Raw genomic sequence first — 19,213 nt, forward strand, 5'->3', positions numbered from 1 at the left:
CATCCTGGAGGCGGCAGCCCTGGCGGGGCTCAGAACAAGTGCAGAAGAGGCAGAGCGGAGGAGGGGTCCTGAGGGCGGGAGCGGGGAGGCAAGCGCCTGTGGTCCTGAAGGAGTGAGGGGCTCAGTTTCCACTGGATTCTGAGAAAGGAAGATGTGAACCTTCCCCAGAACCTCCAGTAGGGGAGTTGAGGTTTCCTCCGGAGCTTAGAAGAGGAAAAAATAGAGCCTCTGGGCGGAAACCCTCCAAGTTCAGAGGAGGGCCTGGGAAGCCCAGAAACTCCACAAGGAAGGTGGGACCCAGAAGAAAGGCAGGGTACCCCCAAAGTGCAGAGCTGGAACCTGGGTCTCTAGCAGGGGGACCTCAGGGCTCCAGAGCAAGAACTGAGCCCTGGCTGAGGCTTTGAGGGGTCACTCTGGGTCCCCACTGGGAGGAATCACCAGAGGGAAACTGGGTGTCCAGGAGCACCCCACTAAGGCTCAGAGCTCGGGGTACCCAGGGAGGGTTGCCGAGGGCCTCTTGAGTGTTTGAGAGAAGTCTCCTGGTTCCTTTTGGGCTCAGAGTCTGGAGTGGGAGAAGCTGGGTCCCCTCTGGAGTTCAGAAGAGATCGGAACTACTTCTGGGTCTCAGAAAGGCCGTAGGGCCCCCAACATTCACAGAAGGGGACAGTGGAGTCCTGACGTGGCTTCAGGAAAAGGGGGTGGGTGTCTCCCTGGCTATTCAGAGACGAGAGATCAGAGAGTCTCCCTGCGTCTGAGAGAGAGGACAGTGGCTCAGAGACACAGTGGGATCCAGAGAAGGGGGCTGGCGGACGCCCCTGGGCTCAGGAGGGGATCCTGGGGTCCCTATCGGGGCCAGAGGGAAGGGCTGTGGTCCCCACTGAGGCTCAGGAAACGGGCACGAAATCCCCCCGGGATTCGAAGGACAGCTGGGACCCGGAAGGGACTCAGCGTCCCTTTGGGATCACTCGGCTCCCCCTCCCCCGGGCTCCCAGGGCCTGCCGGGCCGGGAGGGCTCCAGGCTCAGCTCCAGGCCAGCTGCCTCCCGCAGGCCTCCCACCCTGGTCTCCCGGGCAGGGCCCCCTCTCGCTCTCCTGCCTCCGCGCCGCGCCGGCCCCAGCTCCGCGACGCCTCCGAGCCGTCGGGTCCTGCAAGTCGCCGCCCGCTCCGCCCCGACGCGTCGCTCGGCTCCGTCCGGCGTCGCCCCACCCGACTACCCCCGCGCCCTCCCGGGCTATTTCAGGCTCGACCCGTAAATAACACCCGCACCTGTCGCCCAGCGCCTGTTGCCATAGGGACCCTGGGTATTTTAAGGGGACGCGAGGGGAGGAGGGAAGCTGCCCCGGGAGGAGGGCCTGGGGGCGGGGTCCTGACCCGGCTGGAGCCCGAGGGGACTTTTATTTCCTTAAGGGGCAAGGGCCTGAGCCAAGGATCCCATCTCCATGGTGGCAGGGAACCTGGATTTGGGGTCCGGAGCAGGCCTGGCTGGGAGCTTGAATTGCTAGGTCTGAGGGAGGAGTGACTGGGGCCCCTGACTCCTGGGTCTGAGGGAGGAGGAGGGGCTGGGACTGGGACTGGGGCTGGACTCCTGGTCCGAGGGTGGAGAGGACTGGAGGCTTGGTAACCCGGTCCGAGGGAGGAGGGGGCTAGGGGGCTGGGAGACTGGACTCCTGTGTCTGAGGGGGGGGGAGGCTAGGGGCCTGGACTCCTGGGTCTGAGGGAGGAAGGGCTGGCCTGGGCTTCCTGGGTCTGAGGGAGGAGGAGGGGCTGGCAGCCTGGACTCCTGGGTCTGAGAGCCCGAACCCCTGGGACAGAAGACTGGGACTCAGACCCCTGGGTCTTGATGGATGCAAGAACTCATGATGGTGCTGGCCACTTCAGCTACCCAGGGGTGAAAGGGGCAGGCCTCAGGGAGAAGCTGGGTGTCAGGGGCCCTGGAACCAGAACCACAGTCCTTGTCATCGAGTTTATTAGACAGGGGGCCCCCAGGGGACCTTCCATGCAGTTTCAGCTCCCCTGGGGGCAGGGACAGGGATGGCCATGTGGAATGGCAGCAGGGCCTCATCTTCACCCCTTCCCCCTCCCTCAGCCCTTGTGCAGACGGGCCAGGTGAGACCCACCTTCCACCACCTCTTCTGTCCATCCATGGTTGGCTGCTCCAGGGTGCACCCTGGCCCTGTCCGTCCGCCCTGCTGTGGACACGTTCAGCGCCCTGTGTGGCTTGCATTGGAGCAGGAGTTGCCTGGAATGTGACCGTGTGTGTGTGTGTGTGTGTGTGTGTGTGTGTGTGTGTGTGTGTCCAGCTCTCCCACCAGCCTGGGGCAGGGAAGGGTACAGGAGAGACTCATCTTTGTCCTCAACACCGCCCAGCCCAGGACTGGACACACAGGAGGCCTTGGGAGATGTGCATCGGGTGACTTAAAAGGATGGACGGGTGGATGAAATGAGATGTGACACACAGACAGGTCCTCCCAAGAGAGGGGAAGGAGCCCCCGTCGGGACGCACCTCCTTCTATGTTCTAACCAGCCTTGCTCCCTGTCTCTTAACCAGCAGCTGGGAGATTGCCCGCCAGGCTCCTGGAAGGCCTGGGACTCCTTAAATGAGTGACACCTGTTCTCTCCTTTCTCAAGCCCGGCAGGACCCAGAGGGGAGCCGGAGCATTCGGAGCACACCCTGCCCGGGCAGCACAGTGCCCATGTCCTGACTCCATCTTCCCCTCCTGGCCCGGGTTGCCTACCCTCCCCAAATCCCCTAGTCTGCATCTCACCCCCACTAAGCCACGTGGGAGTGCACAGTTCTCTCCTGCCTCCCCTTGCTCTCTTTTCCCAAAAAGAGTATGAACTTTCTTTGGTATGAAAGCCCTTATAATTTTCATGCTAAAAAGTGGCTTGCCCCTTTCCCTTCTTCTGGTCTCAACCATTGCACTGAAATGACCTCTTACCAGGCCAGACCTCCTGGCGACATCCTCTGGCTTCTGGGCTTTCTCTGCAGTTCTCAGTCCCACTGGCCACTGCCTACCCCATGGTCACCTCCTCCCCCAGGGCTTCGTTTACTACATCCTCTTCTCCCCCGACACAGATGACCCTGAGCCTCTAGCCAGGGTCACCTCTCTGTCAGCATTCTCCCTCTAGGCACCCCCTCCCCCACTCAGGGCAGCCCCGTGGCTTTCAATGTCTCCTGTATGCTGACCTTTCCAAAACTTATATCACCAGCCATGGCTTCTCCCTGAAGCTCACATATCCAGCGGGTTACCGGATACCCTGAATTGGGTTTCAGGCAGGCATCTGCAACTTGATATGTCCAAAGAAGGACGCCTGGTCCCTCCCACCCAAATCCTGATTCCTTGTTCCAGGACCCCTTTCCAAGCAACACACCACAGCTCGGTGCTGTGCAAGTCCGATTAATAACTCCTCTTTCTGTCACTCAGGCTTCCTAAAATGCAAATTTCTTCCCAGGACTACAGGATGGGCACCTAGCCTACGCCCTGACCTTGCCCTACTGTGCTCACCCCTGTTAATCGGCCTGCCACAAGGTCTCCTCCCAAACCTCCCGTGCCACCTTGGGTGGCCTGAATGCTTGTCCTGTCCTCTTTCCATGTGACAAGTCCCATATCTGTTCAAATGTCACCACTGCAGTGAGGCCTGAAGTCCCGTGTCACTGTCACCACACCCTGGATAGTGTTAGTTCACCTCTTGGTAACCGTAGTGTTTATTGTTGGTCTCTCCTGAGGATCCTAGAGGGCAGGACCTTGACCATCTGCCCACCACATTCCGTAGGCCTAGCCTGGGTCCAGAACAGTTTGGCACTTGATAAATACTTCTTGCATTCTAATCCTGAACACAAACAAAAGTGGGTCATTCCTATCCTGTCTCCATGCTTGCTTCGGGGCAGATCTCTGGATCCTTCTCCGTGGTTCCACCTCTCTGTCTCTGTTTAGTTTTGTGTACCTCTGAGACATCCATGCTCTGACATGTGCACCTCTGCTCCCCTCTCTCTCCACATCTGCTCACCCTCCGGGTCTTCAACGTTCCCTGGCTCTGGGACTCTTACATCCCCTCCCTCAACCCCGCTCTTCCTGTCTCTCCACTCCTCTTCATCTCCCCCATCCTTCACCTCTTTCTTGCTCTATATTTGGCCTTTGAACTCTAGAATCCACGCCCCCCCAACCAGTTCTACCCCCTCCTCCACCAAGGAATCCTCCCTCCCACCCATCTTGTCTCTCTGGACTCTGCCTCTCCCTGTTCTGTCTCTCCATTGAGTTTCTGTACACTCTGCCCTGTAGTCCTTCCCCCACATTTTCTACCCACTCTCCCTAAAACTGCTCCCAGGGAATTCCTCCCTGGTTCCCTGCCCTCTAGGTTCTCCCTGTTTCTAGTCCACCCATAGGGCCCCCAAGGGGAACTCCCAGTCTGATCCCATCCCTCCCTTGGCTGCCTCCTGTCATCAGAACAGAGGCTGCTGAAGCCCCTGGCACCACCAATGACTTCTTCCTCCCCCTCCATGTCCCAGGCTGTCTTCCCACCAGACTGGGAGCCCTAGAGGGCTGGGCAGTGTCTGAAGCATCTCCAGCCCCCAGTATGGCCAGGCTCAGGGCCTGGCACACAGGAAAAATTTACTGAGCAAATGAAGGGACATCCATGAAGCAACGTCCCTTCTGCATCCCCGGTGGCCTTTGAATCCATCCCCTCCACCCCCACAGCCCTTGCTCAGCTCACCTGTGGCCCTCTTCTCCCCTATCCCAGAGCATCAGCCTCCTGTTCACCACTTTCCCAAGTGGCTCCTTCTAACACGCAATCCAGTCCTGGACTTCTGCTGCTCAAAACTCCCGTTTCTCCTCCCTGCCCTCAGAATAAAGCCCAAACTCCTTCACCTGGCACTCCAGCCCCTTTCAGCTGTGGTCTCTAGCTCCTTCTCTGACCTGACCTCCAACCCTACCCAGGCCTGAGATGTCCCAGAACTTTGAACTCTGTCCCAAATACAGCGTGCCATGTCTCTCCCCCTGGCCCATGCCTGGGTCACCCCCTTTGTCACTTGACAGGTTCCTATGCATCCTTCTTAAACTTCAGCTGGGATTAGGTTCTCCGGGAAGTTTCTCAGAGTACAGACGACTGCTGGAGCTCAGTCACTATGTTCTCCATTCAAGTGTCCATCATAGTCCCTGTCACGGCACCAATCACCCTGCCCACATTACACTTTTTGACGACTCCACCTTGGGAGCTAGGGAACGGTCTGTTTCATCTTGCGGGACCCTGATCCCAACACATACTGCCTGGTATGTTAGCAGAGGCACAGAAATGTCATTGAGTGAATGGCTGAATTAATGCATGAATGAGACACAAATGTCTAAGTCCCACAGAGACAGGGCTTCTCCTGTACACCAGATACCTTGCTGTGCTCTAGGATTTTGTGATTACCTGCTTCCTCCCAGGAATGGGAGTTTCAAGGACCAGGGCCTGTGTTTGATGCTGAATTTCAGCCTGCCTCTGCCTCTCACTCTCCTCTTTGATTTCTGGCCTCTCTTTTGTGCCCTATTCACATTGTGCTCCTGTTTAAAGCCATTCCATGGCTCCCTGCTGCCCTCAGAATGAAATCCAAACTCCTGACCTAACCTACAAGTCCCTGGGCAGTCAAGCTGTGTCTACCTCTCCAGGTTTGTCTTGTCCCATCTGCACCTGGCTTGCTACACTTAGGCCCTCCCTGGAAGCTCTTCCTGCCCCAGGGCCTTTGCATATGCTGCTCCCTGGCTGAGACACTTCCCCAGCTTCACCCGCTGGTGTCTTGTCATCCTTTCAATGTCAGCTAAAATACTCCTAACTTTTAAATTGGGTTACATCTCCCTAACAGAGCAAGTCAAAGCATTTCAGATTTCTCCTGGGTTCTAACCATAACTTACTCTTTGTATATACAGTTCTTTGATGAATGTCTGTCTCTTGCACAAGATGCAAACTCTAGGAGGACATTGGGGAACGCTGTCTTCCTTCTGTAGGCTCAGCGGCTACCCCAATGCCTAGTGCTTAAGTATACCAATGGATTTCAGATAACGAATGAATGAGTCACCCTCTGTGGCCATTATGTTCCCTCCCCAGGACCTTCCTGGTGCATAAGAGGCACTCAATAAACCCTTGTGGAATAATGAATGAAAAAGTGAACGAATGAGCACGTCCATTCCTTGTTACCTTGCCTTTCTGCAAGCCTTCTCTTTACCTTTCTGCCTCTTCACATAGGGCATATATATAGTTTGTAGGTATAACTATATATTCGTGTGTTATGCGCCCCTCTCCAGGAGTTGGGCTGGGCTGGGAGTCCCTCCCTCCCCCCCGCCCCGCCCCCACATGCACACAGCAAAACAGTAAAAAGAAAACATCTCAAAACTGCAAAAAAACTCCACGGCCCTCCCCCCACCCCTCCGTCCCCCCCAAAAATAAAACACGACGCCCCCTCCCAACGGCCTCCACCCGGTGGGGGTCCCCGATCGGAGCGCGGGGCGCGGGGGAAGGCCAAGCAGTCTCCAGCGCGCTCGCGGGGAGGGAGGGGCGCCCCCGCCCCCGCCCCCACGGCAGCCTCGTTGCACGCGCGCCCGCGCACGCGCCCCGGACACGCCCCCTCGGCGCCCCCCGGCGCGCGCCCCTACACCGGCGTGGTTTTCCTGTTGAGCGTGTTGGTGTTGGAGGCGGCGGCCTCCTTGGCCAGGGTCCCGGGGGCGGGCGCGGAGGGCGCGGGCGCGGGCGGGGCGGGCGCGGCGGGCGGCCCGGTGACCGTGACCGTGACGCCGCCGCCCGCCTCCTTGGGGAAGGCGTTGTGCAGCGTGAGGAAGCCGGGCGCGCCCCCGCGGTCCCGCTCGGCGCCCGCCCCGCCGCCGCCCGCGCCCGCACCGCCGTACGCCCCGCCGCCGCCGCCGCCGCCGCCGCCGCCACCGCCACCACCACCACCACCGCCGCCTCCGCCACCGCCACCGCCGCCGCCGACGCCGGCCCCCGCCAGCCCCGCGGCCACGCTGCCCTTGGACGGGTCGCGGCTGAGCGTGTACATGGAGATGTCCGTGGAGGCGAAGCCCGGGCCCCCGGCGCCGCCGGGAGACGCGTCCCGCGACGGCGACGGCTCGCTGGAGCGGGAGCTAGAGCGGGAGCGGCGGCGGTAGCGGAAGCGGTAACTGGGCAGACGGAGGATGGCCGAGGGGCCGCTCCCGCCACTGCCGCCCGCGCCCCCGCCGGCCTTGAGCAGGTCCGAGCGAGACTGGCAGTGCGCCTCGCGGCTGCGCTCGATGTAGATGTTGACGGCCAGCACGCCGATCACCTCGGCCAGGATGAACGACAGCCCGCCGAAGTAGAAGGACCAGCCGTACGAGTAGTGGTTCTTCTTCTCCTCGTCCCGCTTCGGGCCCGGCTCGCCCGCGTTGGCCGAGATGTACACGATCACGCCGATGATGTTGCTCAGGCCTGGGCGGGGGACGGTCAGACGGGAGCCTGGAGGCCACCTTGGCCCCGCCCCGCCCCCACCCCGCCCCGCGGCCCAGCCCCGACCGTCCGCATAGTCCCGTCCCAGGTCTCTAACTCCTCCCGAGCTGACCCACAACCAGCCCCGCGGTGGTCTAAGCTCCACCCACCGGTGGTCTAGTTCCTGCCCCAAAGGAGCCCTGTCCCGTCTCAGGTGCTCTAATTCCTGACGAGCTGGCCCAGGCCCCAGCCCACGCTGGTCTAATCTCCACTTCCGAAGGGCGTAAGCCCCGCCCCCAAATGATCTCTGCGCGGTCCCAGGTGTTCTAACTCCTCCTTGGCTAGCTGGGGACCATGCCCCAGCTGGTCCAGGCCCTGGCTGGCCCAGACCTTGTCACGGTCGGTTTAAACTCCTTCCCAGTTGATCTAGACCCCAGCCTTAGAGGGTCAAAGCCCCCAGTCCCAGCTAGCCCAGGCTCCATCTCCTCTAGTCTGGTCGAAACCTGGCCCCAGCGGGTCCAGGCTCGGTTTGGTCTTATCTAAACCCTGCCCATGATAAATCCCCGCCTGGCTTTCCAGGCCCTACCCTTAATAGTCTAACTCAATCTTTCATGTTATAAACCTAGGTTTTCTCCCGAGCCCTAAACTCGTTTAAACTGTTAATGTGGTAATTCCGCTCTGATTCTCTAGGCTCAGTCCCGTGCTGATCTAAACTCTTACTTTCATGGTATCAATCCAGACTGGTTATCTAGTCTAGGCCCTCCCCCTGCTGGTCTAAAATTCGCCCTTACTGAATCGGGCCCCCCTTGCTACCCTAAGCCCCGCCTCCAACTTATCAAACCCCGCCCCCTGCGGGTCCAGACAAAGCTTCTCCGCCCGTACCCCGCCTTTGAGTCCTCTGGCCCAAAAGCAGATCTTGATCCATCCCCAAAGCACCCCTTCTCTTAATGCTAAATCCTCCCCCTTCTCTGGATTCTGTCCCCTAGCATTTCCCAGCACTACTCATTTCTCGTAGAAAAGAAGGGAAGCCAGGGGTGCGGGGGGAGGGAAGTGTGGGGAAACCTCACTCGAAGTTGGTCTAGATAGCGTGCGAGGGCAAGCTCTTCTTGGATCAACCGGGGTTCACGAGGCCCCGCCCCCTAAAACAGGTTCCTCCCCTCCATCTGCTGCCAATTCCCTTTCTCCCTCTCGCGCTCAGTCCTCGGGATGCCAGCCCCGCCCCTCGATCCTCAAGGCCCCAGTTGTCTCAAGGCCCCACCCTTCTCCTAAGACCCGCCCCTTCCGTCTGCTGGACCGCGGGCCTCGGAACCTGAGCTCCCTGCATCCCCGATTACGCGCTAGACACCTGTCAGTGCTGGCTTGTTCCCCGCAAAGACGGCACAAAGGCGACACCTACCTTGCCCAGCGGGTGGCGATGGAGCTCAGGAAGAGCCTAGGAAGGCTCCAGGCCCCAGCAGGCGCCTGGGGCAGGGTGGCTTTACAATCGCGCTGACACGCGCGCACACACATACACACACACGTGCGCCCGCGCAGGTGGCCGCCCCCTCCCTCTGCCTCTCACCTGCTGCCACGAACAGGATCCCTGCGCCCAGAATGATGTTCCTCTTGGATTTATAGACCCGGGAGGCCGCCACGCACACGCCCCCGAGCAGCAGCAGGATGGCACTGAGGATGGGGAAGATGCTGGAGGCCCGCACGACCCCTGCGAGGGAGAGGAGAGGAGGGGAGAGAGGATGGGGGCCAGGCCTTCTGGGCCCCCCTCGAGCGCTGCGCCTCCTGTCTCCCAGCCTCTCGCTAGAATCCTCCAATTCTCGCTCTCTGCCTGTGTTCTGGCCATTGATTTTTTTTTTTTTTTTCATTCTCTCTCCTCTTTAAAATTTTTCTGTTTCTCGGTCCAATCTCCTCTCCCGCCTTTTTCTTCCTGCTTTTCTTTCTCTCTCGGCCTAGTATTCTCTCTCCTGGCACATTTTTTCCCCCTTTTTATTTCCCCAAATCACTCTCCCTCTCTGTTTTCCTCTGACCTTCTCTGTGGACCTTCCCTCTTTTTATCTTTCACCTTCTCCTCTACGTATTTCTTTCCTTTCTCTGGATTTATCAAATCTCTTAATATCTTGCCCACCCCCTTTCTGCGGGGCTTCATCTCTCTGGGTTCCACGCCCTTCCTCCCTCTGAGCCCCACCCCCTATCCTTCTGCCCGGATCCATCTATTCCTCCGGGCTTCGCTTGTGTATGTGTCCGTCTGTCTGTCTTGTCTTTCTCTCTGCAGTCCTTTCCACCCACCCTCCAGACCCTAGCAAACGGATTTTGCGATTTCTGAGCTCCGCTGAGGCCGCAGCCAATCATAATTCAGGATTTGCCGCGTTCTCGGAGTAGCTACCAATCGCACCACCGGCTTCCCCGGCCAGCTTTCGAGAGTGGCCAGTCCGCGCTGCAGGTTGCCTCAGAGCCAGGGCGCAACGGCCAATCCCAGCCCAGAAACCGACAACCAGTCACGGAGCAATGTCTACGCGAGCTTGGGCGGTAAGACGGCCAGTCACCTCCTGGGATCCCCCCCTCAGCCCGCCCCAAGGTGAGAGGAGGGGGCGGGAGAGGGATCACTGAACCAATTGGGGTCCAGAGGATCTCAGCCTCCGGCTCTGGACTGGCCGGCAAGTTCTTCCCTGCCTGTCGATCTAAGTGCGCTCCCCCGCCCCTCCCGCCGCGTTCCGCCCCCGCCCCAGCAGCCCCACCCACCCACTCTGACTCAGACCCCCACGTACGGAGCAGATACTCCGCGCTGTCATGATCGTAGTCCGTGTCCTCCGGGAAATGGTTGATCTTCACGCAGACGCCTCTTTTCAACCCTGGAGGGGGATGGGGGTGATGGTGGCGGAGGACACTTAAGAGTGGGAAGAACCCCCGGCGAGAGAAGACCCCTTCCTTCCCCAAACCCCTCCTCTCTCTGGGCCTATTGGGAGACAGGAAATCCTGGCGCCCGAGCCTTTCAGCATCTGGGACAAACTAAACTTCTCTGGCCTCGGTTTTCCCAGCAGTTAAAAAAAGAAAAGAAAAGAAAAAAGAGAGAGAGAGAGAGAGGAAGGAAGGAAGGAAGGAAGGAAGAAAAGTAAGGAAAAAAAAAAGAAAGCAAAAACCATGCAACACTCACTAAAAGGCCACAAAGACCTTTTTGTCCTGTAACCCGGGCTAGGACACTCAACCTCTCTGGCCTTCTGTTTTCCCCCGCTATGAGAAAGAAGGCGCCGGTCTCAGCAATGTCAAGGCGCTCTGCGACTCTGAACTTGTCTACAGGTCTGAAAATGCGTGGGAAAACGAAGGAGCGCGCAGAAGGCGAGGACTACATTTCCCATGAGGCCCTATGAAGTCGAGTCCAATTGTGAGAGCGCAGCCCCAGTGGACCATGGGAGTTGTAGTCTCTTCAGTTCTGTCTCTAGGGAGAGGGATTCCCAGTCTCTTACCTGGAATCCTCTGGAAGATGGAGTGGCTGGAGCAAGTAGAGGCATGTGAGGAGGTTTGCCTCTAGACGTCATGCGGTCTCACCCCCTTCTTCCATCCCAGAATCCTCATCCTCACACCCTTTGGGGACCCATCTTCTCACCTTTGGGGAAAGTTCCTATTCTATCTCTATCACATAACTGGAGATTGATACGTAAATAAATATAAATATAAATACATTTAGACTCCTCGATTCTCCAGGCTCCTTCCAACCTGCAGGCCTTTGCCCATGCTGTGGATTCCGTTCACATTCTTCACTGGTGAAAAACTTAGGCTGCAAGGGGGCAGCTCACAGGGTACCTGCTTGAGGAAGCCTTCCCTTGTGTGCGCACGCGCGTGTACACACACGCCTCCCACCGAAGATGGGTCAGCATCCCCCTCCAGTGCAGAACAGCTCCGTGAGGTACCCTACTCCCCCCTCCTTTTTGGGAGTGTCTAGGGTTGCTTTATGAGCTTCTTTTCCTCAGTAAGCTGGGGGTTTCTGCAGGCCGACAGGCATGGAGTCTGATTCCTCTGTGTGTCCCTAGCATTGCCTGGCACAAAGGAGGGAGACCTCAAGAAATGGGTGTTGAATGAATGAATGAAATTATGAATATAGGGAGAGCAGAAGGGGAGATTGTAAGCAGAAGATGACGGGGAAAGTGATGGGGATAAAGGAAAGGGTTGAGAAGGAGTATAAGGCAGTGAGTAATTCCACTAATAGGTAACATTTGCTAAGTGCTTCCTAGGTGGATTAATTCATCCAGAGCTCCCATGAGTCCCATGAAATAGATAATGTTATTGGTGTTGCACAGTGGCCAAATGTTGGGAATTGGACTCACACTGCTTGATAATGAAACCCAACTCCATCATGTCCTGATTCTGTGACCTTGTTGGTGTTACTTAGGCCAATTTGCTTCAGTCCTTTCACCTACAAAAGCGGACAATAGGACCTACATCATGGAATTGTTGTGAGGATTGAAGCCAGATAGAGATTGAGCACTTTGTAGAACATAATTAAGTGTTCAGTTGATATCAGTCCATCTACCCATTGTCCAGATGAGGAAGCAGAGCCACAGAAAGGATTAATCAATTCCCAGCTGATGGGTGGTGGAAGCAGAATTAAAGCACACAGCAGTTTGCCCTACTGGCATATAAAGTTATGGGCCATTCACTACTATCTTCCAAGCATCTAGAACAACATCTAGCACTTAGTAAGTGCTTAATAAATATTTTTATGAAAGTATGATTGAATGGGCCAAGGACACGAAAAGATGCTCAACATCACTAATTAGGGAAATGCAAATCAAAACCACCATGAGATACTGCCTCATACCCACTAGGATAGCTACTATTTAAAAAAGCAAAGCAGAAAATAATAAACATGGATGGGGATGTGGAGAAATTGGAACCTTTGTGCACTGTGAGTGGGAATGGAAAATGGTACCAGCTGCTACCATTTAAAAAATTAATTTAAAGATTTTGATATTTAAAAGTGCTACTATATGACCTCACAATTCCACTTCTGGATATATACTCAAGAGGATTCAAAGCAGGGCCTCTGAGAAACACGTGTACCCTCATTTTCAGGAACAGCACTATTCACAACAGCCAGAAACAACCCTATTTTCCATTGGCAAATGAGCAGAGAAACAGAATGTGGTCGATACATTCAACGGAGTATTATTCAGCCTCCAAAAGTAAGGGAATTCTAACGATGTGATGAAACAGATGAACTTTGAAGACACCCTGCTGAGGAAAGGAGGCCAGTCACAAAAATACCAATATTGTATGATTCCATTTCTAGGGGGTATCTAGAGGAGTCAAATTAATGGAGACAGAAGGTAGAGCGGTGGGTGTCAGGGGATGGTGGAAGGGGGCATGGGGAGTTTTTGTTGAATGGGGACAGTTTCATTTTGCAGAATGAGAAGAGTTCTGGAGAACAGGTGCACAGGATTGCAAGTGTACCCTTTAAAAGTTACGATGATAAATTTAATGTTATGGTTTGTTATATTTTACCACAATTAAAAAAAATGAATGATTGATTGATTATACACCTCAAGTGCAAACTCTCATCCATCAGCACATTCATTATGGTGTGGTCAGTAAGACTGGGGGTTCAAGTTCTCCCCTTTCTTGAGTGGGATCACAGCACACCTCTCAAAACATTCATCATAATTAAATGAGGTTGAGCATGTAAAGCACAGGGCACACAGACCCTCTCAACAGATCAGTGATGACAGCAGTAATGATAACCAGTACCTACTAAGGGGCTAAGCACACGCCAGGCACCTAGAGCATTCGACAGGTAGTAATGCACTTGGGAATTATGACAAACCCTAGGGATACTGGATAATAATGATGTCCCTGCTTTACAGGTGAGAACTGAGCATAGAGTGGGAGACTGCTCAGTTCTGTGTAGATGGTAAATTGAGGGGAAGGAGATTAACTGTACCTGGGCTTCAGAGGTGAGCATATTTAAGACAGTGGAGCGCAATCCCTGAAATCACATGCCAGGACAGCTGCTTCCCAGCTGTGTGGCTTTGGGGACTTGAATGCCCCTGAGACTCAGCTTCCTCATTTGGGAAATGAGGACAATGCCATGACCTCAGAGGCTTTGCTAAGGGTTCAGTGGAACACAGGGTCAAGTGCAGAATACAGGCGGCTGGGTAACATGCTTCTGTGTATTATCTGACCTGACTAGGCTGAGCCAGGAGCTTTTTCTGTCCAGGGATGGCAGTAATGTGCCCCTGGGTCTCCCTTCAGCCTGCCTAGCACAGACCTGGGTAGGTGGGAGTGAAGAGGGGGCTGTGCTGCAGTGAGGGTGCATGGAGAAGTGGACTCCAGCCTGCTCTGCCCCTCACATGTTTGGTGACCTTGTGGCTGACTCACTTCCCTTGCTGGCCATCAGCTTCCTCCTCACACCACTTCCCCCGGCACAGTTGGGAGGACTGGGGAGATAATAAGATGTGGAAAGTGCTGGGCACGGGGGCTTGAGATACCCCACTTGAAGGACTGGAGCTGTGGGTCTGGGTCTTGATCCCTGAGGAGGGAGCTACACCCACACCCATGTTACCAGCCCCAGGTGGCTCCTGGGCACTTGAAACGTGGCAATTGAGATGAGGTGTGAGCAGAAAATACGTACCGAATTTCAGACTTAGTGTGAAATAAATGCATAATATTCCATCAATAATTTTTTACATGGACTAAATATTAAAATGATAATATTTTGGCTATGCTTGGTTAAATGAAAGATATTAGCCTTTATATTGATTTATTATAGTGTATAAATTCTATTTATTAAATTATATTCATTGAACCTTCTCCTTTTTCCTTGTTTGAGTGTAGCTACTGGAAAATTTTAAATCATATATGCAGCTTGTGTTATGGGCAGTGCTGGGTAAAAGGCCGAGATTTCTGGGCTACCAAGGGAGGGGGGACTCAGGATAGTCACCTGAATTCTGAATAATTAGAACAACAACAACAACAAAATATCAATGACACAATCTAACCCTTACTCTGTGCCTGCTAGCCTTTTAAATACCTTACAATTACAGCTCATTGAACCCCTCCATAACCCCTGGGAGTTAAGGGGTGTTGCAAACCCCAATCCTTGGAGGATGGAAATGAGGCACAGAGAGGTTCAGTGTGGAGCCCGAGGTCACCCTGCTGTGCTCAGCAGGCAGCAAGTAAACCCAATCCCAGTCTTGTCCCAACATCTGTGTCTCAGTCACTCTACCTACTGCATCTGTCCGGGAGACTCACAGGGACATGGGGACGGAACCCGAAAATCCCCGGGGATCGAGTGCCTTCAGGAGGCAGTGGTCCAGGGGGCTCGGTTTCTACATTCCCGGGTCCCTCGTGGGCTGGAGGCTGGTGGATGCCTTGCTTTGTTCTCCTAGGAAGGAAAACAGACCTGGATTCAAATCCAGACTCGACTGCCTGAGTCGTGTTACGTTGGGAAAGTCATTGCACTTTCTCTGAGCCTTCACCTGCATTTCTAGAAGGTGGGGATGATGGGGCTACTGTGAGCGCTGTGTGGCAAATACCTGATGATTACAGTAATAATGGAGCTGGCCTTCATTTACACCCTCCTTACCACATCTCCTTTGGCTTCTGGGACACCCACTTACCTCATTTTCCCTAAATCTCCATGGCTTTTGCTTTCTGAGCTCCTTTTGCTGGCTTCTCTTATCTCTCTTTTAATAGTGGACTAGCTCAGGCTGCAGCCCTTCAACTAATTGTTTGGTATATTTCTCTCTTCGCATTATCTAGGTGACCTCATCCATCCATATGCAATGACCCCCCCCAATTTATATCGCCAGCCCAGACTGTCCCCTGAACTCTGGCCTCGTACAGCATATCACTCACAGCCTAGATCAGGGGTCAGCAATCCACAACCCGTGGGCCAAACCCAGCCTGCCAAATCTGGCAAAGAATGGGTTTTACATTTCCTAAGTGAATGGAAAAAAAAATATCAAAGGAGAGTGTTTCGTGGCACGTGAGAAAGATACAAAATCCAGAGGTCGGTGTCCACACATGAGTTTAACTGGAACACGGCCACACTCATTCACTCACGTGTCCTCTTTAGATGTTTTCAGGAGTGGCTGTGACAGGCACAGGTCCACAGAACCTAAAACACCGACCGTGCAGCCCTCAGCTATGCCCACCCCTGTCTTAGGTGATACACCTAAAAAGCATCCTAAATGCAACACATCCAAAATCGAACTCCTGCTAGCTGTTCCCACAATAAGTTAGACCAGAGAAAATAAAATACATAAAATGAAATACCCTCTGAACCGTCCCCCAGAGGCCTCCCTGCACCCACCTCCCACCCCCTCCCCGGCCATTGTCGGGCGCTCAGGCCACAGCCTTGGGAGCAGTGACTCCCAACCAGGGATGAATTTATTCCTGGACAGAGAAAGTGGACAACTTTGGTTGTCATGACTTGGGGACTGCTCTTGGCACAGAGAAGAAAAGGCGGAGGCCAGGATGCTGCCGAGACCCTACAGTGTGCAGGATGGTTCCCACAGCCAAAGTGTCCGGAGTGCTGTGTTTGAGAGATGCTGCCTCGGAGACCCCCGATCTCTTTCTCTCTCTCGCCTCCCACAGCTACCCTGCCACAGTGCTGCAACCTCCATGGCCACTCTAGCTTTGGGACACACTCTGAATCCAAATCTCTCCTCCAACTCCACTCACCCATACCCCAGACAAGCGTCCGCCTGTCCTCCCTCTTGCCTGACCCCTCAATCTCCGCCCAGGGCGTCCAGAGCCCTCCTGTCTGCTAGGTACGTCAGGAATGCTGGACGGGAAAGCCAAGTCACATCCCAGCACCTAGAACATGTGAAATGGGGGCCTGTTCTCTCTTGGATTGCATCTCCCACCACACCCTCTTGCTCATGTTACCAGGGGCCAGACACCCAGGCTCCCAGCTCAGGGCCTCCACCGTGGCTGCCTTCCCTCCGGAGAGCCACATGGCTCCATGTCCCCTTCCTTTAGGCCTCCACTCCGAGGTCACCTGATGGGTGAAACCCATCTTCATCTCCTCACCTGTAATGTCACATGTATGTCCTGACACTTTCCATCCTGTCCCCTGTCCTCCTTAGCACTTAGTGCCAGCTAACACCCTAAAGGTTTTGTTTACTTATCTTTCTTATCATTTGTCTCTCCCTCGTGAATAGAAGACATATAAAGCTGGGATCTTTTGTTTTTTCCTGCCATTCACCCCGCAATCAAGAACAGTGTCTGGCATATAGTGTAAACTCAATAAATATCAGTCCTATGGATGGATGGACAGATGGATGGATGGACAGACGGATGGATGGATGGCATTCTTATTATATGCTGTCCACTGTCCTAGGGGTTTCAGGACACAAGCCCCCACCCATGGCTGGTGCCTGGCGATTGGCCCGACCAGTGAATGGACCGGACTCGAACGCCCACAGGAGGAAGGAAGTACAATAATAAGACAGTGGACAGATGTGAGGGGACAGGGAGCTGAGGCGACTGTGGGGACGTGCACACCGCATGCCTGATCTGCAGGGGCAGCGGCTGCTTGGACCGGCCAGTCGTGGCCACTGCAGAATGAGGCCCTGCGCTGTCAGATCTTCCACTAGTTCAAAAGAAGCTGGAAATCAGATTTTCAATGTGAAGTCTCCCTATTTTTAAATGTTGGCAACTGATTCGGATTTGGTTTCAGTTTTAAACACTTGGCACACCAGACAAAGCATATCAGCACATCCCATCCTTGAGACCTGGGTTCTCTTGGCTCTGCCCCAGTCACAGCTGGGTGACCTTGGGCAAGTGGCTTAACCTCTCTGAGCCTTGGTTTCCTCATCCCCGACAGGATCCTGCCTCACAGGATTAAAGGAGACAACTGCACTCCTCACTCACCGCGAGTGCTCAGCAAAAGAGAGGAGGAAAGGATGGGAACAGAGAAGGATGAAGAAGTGGAGGGACCTTGGTCTTTTTGATGCTGGAGGAGAGGTCTGGGACTGTGGAGTTGTGCATAAGAGCCATGAGGCTCAGGGAGGTGAACAGATAGTGATCACACAGGAGACAGACGCATGGTGGGCCTGGGACCCAGATGTCCTGCCTCCAGCCCCCCCGGGCCCAGAGCTGTGCAGACACCACTGAGTGGGAGGGAGGAGGGGCTGGGGCAGGGGGCTGGGAGAGGACAGCAGTGAGTAGGTGAGCAGAGGTTGAGGTAGAGGCCCCCCAGCATGGAGAAGGGCTACAAGAGGGAGAGCAGCACCCAAGGACAGAGCAGAGATGGAGACTGGGAGAGGCGGTGGTCTTAGGGTTCCCGAGTGAGGTGTTCAAGGAGGAGGAAGAGGTGGAAGAGGCATGAGTGGAGTGAAGATGAGGCAGAGGAGGCCTAGGGCCAGGTCGGGAGGCTGGAAGAAATCCTAATGGAGAGGGCCAACGTGACTGGAGTCTACAGGAGGGAAGGGAGGAGAGGGTAAAGAGCTCTGACCAGAGAGGGCTCGACCATGACCCATGACGTCTTCGGGAGAAACAGCCCAGGAGGAGGAAGCAGGGGCAGGGGAGTGGAGGTGACCGGGGTAGGGTGTCTCTGGAGAGCAGCTGAGAGGGGGGCCGGAGGAGGCCAGCCTGCCCAGCAGAGGAAAGGAGGGTCCCCGGGAGAGAAGGGAAGGGGAGGGAAGGAAGATGGAATGCAGAGGGCAGTGTGGAGGGAGGAGGCAAAGGGAGGGATGGGGCTGGCGGCAGGCAGGCCACTAGGGCCCGAGGGGAGGGGACGGTGTGCAGGACCGGGTGGGGGGGTGCAAGAGGTGGGGCCGGACCCCACGAAAGGGGACAGAAGCAGCCAGCGGAGGGGGAGGTCCCGGGCCCGCGGAGTCTGGAGGGGAGGTGGGGCGCGAGGCCAGGGCCCCCCGCACCCTACCTTCCAGGCAGCAGATCCTCCAGAGCCCCGAGTGGGTGAGGCCGCCGGGGTCCTTCTTCTCCGAGGAGCCACTGCCCCCGCGGTGGGGCGGCGCGTCGTCGCTGGCCGTGAGGTTGGTCGTATTACAGATGAAGGCGCGCGTGTACAGCCAGTAGTCGGTGCTGATGGCGATGGTCATGAGGCCGAAGGCTGCGAAGGCGCCCACCGTGGTCAGCAGCACCTGCACCCCCTTCTCGCACCAGAGGCCCCTCTCTTCGTTCCAGCGCTTCAGCGACTCCAGTTTGACCACGGGGAGCCGGGGGGCCGTGGGCCACCACCGGGGCAGCGGGGGCGGGGCCGTGCCGGCGGCTGGGGGGGGTCACAGCGCAGGCAGAAGTGGGGGCCCGGGGCTGGCCGGGCTGCGCGGGGGCGGCGAGGAGGAGGCGCGGCCCGGGAGGGGGTCAGAGGGCGGCCATGGGCGCCGGCTGGTGGGGGCAGGAGCGGACACAGGGTTAGTCGAAAGGGAGCGCACCTCCCCCACCGCTGCCCAGACCCCACAGCGGACCCCCACTATCTCCCGGCTTGAAGAAACTCCTTCCACTCGGGGTCTCCCTGCCTCCCTTTCTCTGGAAAGTCTCCCTCGGCCCAGGGCAGGCTTCCCACCAAACCCCACTGGGAGTCGGTGGGAAACCGCCGGCCACCGAGCCTGACGCTCCGGACCCCCCTCCTGCGCCCTCCTGCGCCTTCCTGCTCCTCCCCCTGGTCCTCACGTCTTACCCACCGGGAAGGCCACCCCCCCTACTCTGGCCCCCAGGCTTCCTCCTCCCAAGGAACCTACAAGAGCCCCATCACCATTCTTATCTCTCAGGGTTCTGCCTGCTCCCCTCGTCCCCTGCAAGTTTCACCTCCTCACCTACTGTGTCCTCT

General features: G+C 56.1%; 1 protein-coding gene across 1 annotated transcript; it reads right to left on the minus strand.

The window, feature by feature from the left end:
• Positions 1-6,625: 6,625 nt before the first annotated feature.
• CACNG8 (calcium voltage-gated channel auxiliary subunit gamma 8) lies at positions 6,626-18,608 on the minus strand. The gene is made up of 4 exons (XM_044256650.1): positions 18,308-18,608; positions 10,191-10,274; positions 8,993-9,133; positions 6,626-7,434 (listed from the first exon to the last, which is right to left on the minus strand). Exons 1-4 carry the CDS (start codon positions 18,483-18,485, stop codon positions 6,626-6,628), a joined length of 1,212 nt encoding a protein of 403 aa, XP_044112585.1. The 5' UTR covers positions 18,486-18,608.
• Positions 18,609-19,213: the final 605 nt, after the last annotated feature.

Source organism: Neovison vison, chromosome 7 (assembly GCF_020171115.1).
Source record: "Neovison vison isolate M4711 chromosome 7, ASM_NN_V1, whole genome shotgun sequence".
Lineage (NCBI taxonomy): Eukaryota > Metazoa > Chordata > Mammalia > Carnivora > Mustelidae > Neogale > Neogale vison.